Raw genomic sequence first — 7,144 nt, forward strand, 5'->3', positions numbered from 1 at the left:
ATTTAGTAGGTCTGGGGAAAGACCTGAAAATATGAGGTTTTAACAAGATTTCAGGAGACACTGCTACTGCAGGTGCAGAAATCCCACTTTGAGAACCACTGATGGAAAGGGAAATCAAAGGCCAGGCAGGGATGGTGGATTCTGAGAACTGATGGTGATGTCAGCCTCCCTAACCTGGTGCTGAGCGGTCAACCATAGTCCGAAAGGTATCCCCTCAAAAGCCCTGCAGTCAGCCAGACCCTTACTCTTTGGAAGGCAGTTTAACTTGCTTGATGGTTTCATTCCTCCTTCGTTCGAAGGTGGTTTATTCCTACCAATGGAATATACTTCTCAAAAGAGTTCTGATGAATCAGTTTTCTCATTACATTTTCAGTAATAATTATGATACTTACAGTATTTTATTGTCTCTGATTGCTCAGAGTTTTGTCTCCCTCAGTCTTGCTCAGTGTTTAATCCATGATGATGAGGCAGTAAGCCTTAGTGATGATTTAAGATGCCAGCTCTCGTTCCTAGCCTGGTGGATACCAGGTATTTGGGAATAAGACTAATTCTAGGCTCTGCTGATTAGTGAGTTGAGCTGATGACACATCTGCCTCTTCAAAGATTGTGTGTGTGTGTGTGTGTGTGTGTGTGTGAGAGAGAGAGAGAGAGAGAGAGGAAGCTGGGATGAGAAAAGAGATATGGGAGTATGGTAGAAGAAAATATCAGAAACTGTACATTGTACATGGTAAGAATTAAAAAAATAGGGGATACTGCAATTGTAATATTTGTCCTCTATTATAAGGTCACTATCATCTAATCATTAATAATAATGTGTTAACATCTTCTATGCACATATTATACTGGTACAACTTGCTAATTATGCATATTTGAAAAATCTATTCATCAAAAGAAATCTTATAAGGACCTCTGCAAGTCTCACTCAATGAAGGAAAGAGGCTTTGGTTGAACTTGAAAGCCTTTGTTTGGATAAAAATGTTATTATGAGACAGGAAACTACATTTCTTTTGAAATATTCTAATATGCTTAATTTCCATTAATTTAGATAGGCTTTACCAATTAGTCCAAATTGTGGAAGTTTTTCTCTCTTCACTAATCCTTTGGTCTTCCAGGCTGTTGTAGGAGATAATAATTAGAAGTTTAGTGGGTAACTGTGCATAGGACGAAGAGTAAAGGTTAGGAAGCTGTTTGCATCACACTCTGGAACATGCCTAGCTTTCATTTGCTAGCTCCCAGCTTTCCAGTTTATTATTATACTAGAGGCCTGGTACACGAAATTCATGCATGGGTAGAGTCCCTAGGCCTGGCCGGTAATCAGGGCTGATTGGGGCCTTCTGGCTTCTGGCCAGGGCCTTCCTTCCAGCTGCTGGTTGGGGTCTTCCTTCATTCCATGTCATATCATAGTGAGCGATCAAACTCCCAGGCTCCTGGTTGAATTCCCAAGGGGACACTTTGAATATTAGCCTTTGATATATATAGATAAGTAAATTTGTACTCCATTAGTTGTTCTCTACCCTAACCTACACTGAGGCACCTTTGAGAATAGTAATTTCTCAGTTTCACCCCTAGATTTTCTAGTTTAATTGGTCTAGGATGGGATTAAGAATTGGAAATTTTTTAAAAAGCTACCTAGATGATTTTAATGTGCAGCCAGGTTGAGGGTCATTGCACTAGAGAAAAGCAAAAAATCATGATAACTTAGAATAACTGAACAAATACCTCCTGACAAGTTTTCAAAATCAGGGGCCAAATCTGATGATTATAGTGATTTACAGTTTACTTCAGTTCTTTAACATCTTGTGACATGGGTGAAGGAGATGATGATATACTAATTTGATGGAAGAAAATGCTGAGACTATATTGATTCTGTAAATTTCATTTGCTACTTAAGTCAGTCATTTTCAGAAGATTTGTGCTGGGTTATATGTTGTTGAACAGTGGACGGGAAATTGTTAGTTTCCTAGCATGGAGATGGTGTATTGGATTTTGTAGCATGAGCACAATTGTGTGTGTGTGCACCTGTGTGTGTGTGTGTGTATGTGTGTGTGTGAGAGAGAACACGAGAGAGAGAGATTGAGAGAGGAAACTGGGATGAGAAAAGAGATATGGGAGTATGGTATAGGTAGAAGAAAATATCAGAAACTGTACATTGTACTTGGTAAGAATTAGAAAATAGGGCTACTGCAAATGTAATATTTGTCCTCTATTATAAGGTCCTCTATCATCTAATACATATACTTTTCTAATTCAGTTCTTTTCTTTTCATACACAAATTTGACCCTAGCTCAGCTTTCATGCCATTTTGTTTTGTTTTGTTTTGTTTTGTTTCCAGAGCAATTTATTCATTATCATCTAGTCAAAATGCCATCAATAGTTCTCCTGTGTATTGTGCTGATAAATTGACACTGAGAGGATTTAACAAGTTCGTCATTTAATAATTCTGAATTCAGTTTCATCACATGGTATTGTACAAGGTTGTCTGTTGAAACAGATTTCTTTTGAACAAATCTTGGTTTAAAAAAGTCATAGATAATGTAAGTATAAACTGGTGGATAGGTAAGTTAGTTCTTTTGTTTTGACTTCACAGCAGAATAAAGACTGTAGGCCAAAGAAAGCATAATCACTCAGTCGTATAGAAGTATTGTTTCTATAATTTGGAGCTTTCTGAATGGACGGGTTCAGTTCAGGCCTGATGAAGCTGTAAAAAGATTACTTAATGAATAGACTGTATGGAAAATGTGCAAAATGTTATTAACTGTAATCATTAATAGCTTAAACAGCACTGTGTTACTAATTGCTATTCAAACTCAAACACCTGGTTTTGAATCCTCAAGAAGGTGGCATGGGTACACAACCACACCTCCTTGTACTTGGGGGTGTGTCAATACATATTTCAACAGACACTTTGGCTTTAGGAAAGTCACAAACATTTTAAAAATGGCTTTAATTGCCATTTTAAGTATACGGCAGAGGAAAGTGTGCTTTAATTAAACTTGCATTAGACCAGCAATGCTGGCAAGGTTGAAAGTTACTCTGACTGTTGATAGCTATAAAACTAGTTTGTACCTGACAAGACCATGAGAGAAATAAGCAATCCCTTTGAAACGAAGTCTTTAAAAAAATGTTCACAATGATTTGTATCAATAATATGCATTTTGCGACAACAACATACCGAGTGAGCACCCTAGGGCTCTCTTTATATCCTAAAGAAAACGAGCATTTACATCATTCATGGGTTGTACTGAATTGAAAAAAGAAAGTATTTGTGCACTTACCCCTTAGACAGGATAAACTGTCTGGGGTGCACAGCTTTAACACCATCATTAAACTTGCTTGTAAAAAAGGAAGAGAGAATTAAAAAACAAAACTTTCTTTCTTGGGAGTGAAGTCTTTCATTTGCTGTGACAACCAGCAAATGCCATTCATTAACTGAAAAAATGGAAGGCAGGGTCCCACAAACACACTATTTGAGCAAGCTGACCAACACACATTACAGTTTGAAAAAGGAAGGTTATATACCATGTGTTACAAGTCCCAGCTAGACAGTGTCAAAACGATATCTATTTCTTTGCTTGCTTTGTGATCATACCCCGTGGAGGTGTTGCGGGTCTCACGGCACGCCGCTTCTCTGCCGGCTTTAAAATCTGAAAAGAGCACATTAATGTTTTGTCCACATTCATCATGGCACCTGCATTGTCAAACTCTCTACAGTAATTGGGTGCAGAAAACAGAGTGACCAACTGCCTCTTTGCAAAAAATTCATATCCATCTTCAACCACCTGGTGGGCTCTACATATAAGACCCAAATCATGCTTCTGCAGAAATTTTGCAACCACTTCGGCACCAAATGTGAAGGACACCCCTCTGTCATTTTCACCCCAGCCTAAGACATCTTTATTGGGGTCAGACCACAGAAGATCACAAAGAAGACCTTCATCGGGCACATCGGTTGGCCGCATAATACATTGAATCTGCTCCATAGATTGAAGATCTGGTGATAAACCTCCATGACAGCAAAATATCTTCTCATTCACGATGGCTGCTATCGGTAAACAGTTAAAGCAGTCTGTGAAAGTTTTCCATAGTTTAATGTTGTATCTTCTTTTACACTCATCATAAAATCCGTAGATTCCATTGATGCTGGCACATTCGTGGATTCCTCTGAGAAGGAAAAAATTCTCGGGATATTTGACTTTGTAGGCCAGCAAGAGACAGATAGTCTCCAGCGACTGCTTCCCGCTGTCCACGTAGTCCCCGAGAAACAGGTAGTTGCTTTCTGGCGGGAAACCACCAAAATCAAAGAGTCGAAGCAAATCATAGTATTGCCCATTGATATCGCCACATATTTTGAGCGGGGCTTCAAGCTCTAGCAGGATGGGCTGGTGCAGAAAGATCTTTTGAGATGTTAAGCACAGTCGTCTGATTTCATCCTCCTGCAGCTGGACATTCTTACCAGGCTTGGACCCTCTCACTTCCAGCAGCCGTTGGATGATGCTGTCGACGTTGAGGTTGTCTACATCCGCCATCGCCTTCCCAACGCCGCCCTCCCCCCAACCCCCACCCCTCGCGAAGTGCCTCGCGCCCGGGGGACTCACACCCCCTTTCCCACGCCGCGAGCACAGAGGCTGCGGCCCCCAGCGGGTCCCCCACAACCGCCCCGCGCCCTGCTTCCTCCTCTTTCCACTGGAACCAGGAGAGTCGTCCCTTCTGTCACAGCCCGTGTGAGCTGTAAAGAATTTCAGGCACAGGTTGCTTTCATCACCCTTGTTTGCTTGGACGTATCCATCGCCTTCAGGATGTTCTCCGTGCGTCCCTCACGTTGGGGCCATTATTATGCTTAGAGGTGACATTGGCCTTCCCAGAGAGAATTGTCGACACAGGAAGACCGACAACCTGGTCTTCTAATATAAAGTCATCGGCTTGAAATGTGAGGACATGGACCTTGAAGTCTTTCTTTTGCCGCCTGCGCCTCCCGAACTCTGAGCGAAGTCATTCGGACTCAAGGGCAAGCTGGGCCACGCGCTCTTTGCCTTTCAGCCGGGACCTGAATTAGAAGATGATTGAGCAGGGTCCCGAGCACAGCGCAGGAGCGTTTGCTAGTGGTAGTGCACAGCCGCAGGAGTTCCGGGCTGGCTTGTTTGGTCTCCACGGTCCGTACTTCCCTAGGGCAGCTCACATCTTCAGAACGAACGTGTCTCAGAGACGGAATTTAAACTCCGAGTTCCTGATGCCCAGGCTGGTGTCTAGACCAGCAGGTCATGCTGCTACCCAGGTTTTGGCGATTGTAGAATTGGGCTGAGCAGCAAATTAAAACGAGCATAGCTTATGAAATAGCATGGTTCAGCAGCTGCAAAGACGTGGATCGGGAGCTTGAGGCTTCTGCCTCTGACGAATAAAAGGAGAGTATCTGTGGTCATGTTCATAGATACACCACTGAAAGAATGGAAGTGTAGGAAAAAATGCAGTGGGATATTTACTCGGGAGGTTTTCCCCAGATGGTCAAGTGACAGGACGAGAGAGGTTCTTCAGAAGCCATAGCTGGGAACATTCGATCTTGCAATGGTAAGAAACTAAGACCATTTCTCAAGAGAGAATTCTTGTGGGTTGTCTTGTGGAAACCACTTTGTCCATTCACTCTTTCCAGCGTGGATGGCTACTTGCAGAAAGAGCAGAGGCTTTGGGTTTAATCTCTATATCCACTGCCAAGCATAACCAGGGACATCATGCATTAAACATGGGTTGCCATTCAGCCAATCCAGGTGTAATCGGGGCTCCATTCCTTCAAGCCTAATCTTATGTCATTGCATTGTATCAGTGCTGCCAACAATTTAGATGATGGTTGCTAATCCTACTCTCATAAAAACACGAAGTTAACAAAAAAATTTTCAGCAGAGTATTTGAAAAGGACAAATCTCCAAAGCATTGTATAGTTAACCCTACCAGTTCAACAGATCTAAGGCTCCACCATGTGCTGTTAAATGAGATATAGTTTTTACGGGATAACTTCCCAGGATTTGGGGGACTTGTTGGAAGATGCTTATGCTGGTATACAGATTTGTTGTTGGGATGATGCTTCCCTCCACTCATGAGACAACTCTCCTCTCCAAGTCTCCTTGTGCAATTTCTGGAGGAAAGGTTTCTTTTGCACTAATATGTTTTCCACACATAAAACCATAGGCAATTTACATTGATTTCTTTCACTGATAGCGGCAACAGGTTAAAATGTAAGTGAAAAGTTAATGAAATTTTAGAGGTGACTTTAGAAAAGTATGTACAGCTAATACATGTGTATGTGGAGTTTGTTGATGTATACATCCATGTTGAATATCTCCTCCACTACTTTAGTTCAAGCTCCTTCATGCCTTTTTTTTTCATTTGGCATGTATTGGTAAGCTGCCACTAGGGGTCACGTGTAGCTGGAAACCATGGTATAGTGCAGTGATGGCGAACCTATGACATGCGTGTCAGAGGTGACACGCGAACTCATTTTTTTGGTTGATTTTTCTTTGTTAAATGGCATTTAAATAGAAATAAATATCAAAAATATAAATCTTTGTTTTACTATGGTTGCAAATATCAAAAAATTTCTATATGTGACACGGCACCAGAGTTAAGTTAGGGCTTTTCAAAATGCTGACACGCCGAGCTCAAAAGGTTCGCCATCACTGGTATAGTGCTTACAGAATAAACCTCATGGCAAAATGCCCTCTTTTGGAGAACTGAGCTGGTCAGTAGCCCAGAGAGAAGTAGAAGCCAGATAACCCCGAAGCTATGGGTATTTACGCCTTGCCTACCCTCTCTAAAATGTGTGGGCATATTAGGGAGCAGTTGATTTATTGTAAAATGATCCCCTGAAGCAAATCTGTTGGTAAATACATAAAACCCAGGGAAATCCATAAAGAAAATTAGAAAATAATATTCTTTCATTTCCCTTTCATTCCTCCTCCTTCTTTCCTTTCCTAGTTCATCCCACCCCATGCGCGGGAGCTCATGCTCACTCTCAGACCCTGGTTCTGTAAATGAATCTGACTCTTGTCTCAGACTCAGGTGTACCGTTTGGGCTATGTCCCAAGATTCATCACTTTTCTGTCACTTTTAATTCACAAATACTGCATTTGTTTGTTCGCAGTTATTCCAGAATTCT

General features: G+C 41.5%; 1 protein-coding gene across 1 annotated transcript; it reads right to left on the reverse strand.

Moving 5' to 3' along the window:
- Window positions 1-2,678: 2,678 nt before the first annotated feature.
- LOC138998827 (serine/threonine-protein phosphatase PP1-gamma catalytic subunit-like) lies at window positions 2,679-4,526 on the reverse strand. The gene is made up of 2 exons (XM_070400832.1): window positions 3,590-4,526; window positions 2,679-2,698 (listed from the first exon to the last, which is right to left on the reverse strand). The coding sequence occupies exons 1-2, from the start codon at window positions 4,524-4,526 to the stop codon at window positions 2,679-2,681; spliced, it is 957 nt and encodes a 318-aa protein (XP_070256933.1).
- Window positions 4,527-7,144: the final 2,618 nt, after the last annotated feature.

Source organism: Myotis yumanensis, unplaced genomic scaffold, assembly GCF_028538775.1.
Source record: "Myotis yumanensis isolate MYYU_CA2020_CCGP unplaced genomic scaffold, mMyoYum1.0.hap1 SCAF_21, whole genome shotgun sequence".
Lineage (NCBI taxonomy): Eukaryota > Metazoa > Chordata > Mammalia > Chiroptera > Vespertilionidae > Myotis > Myotis yumanensis.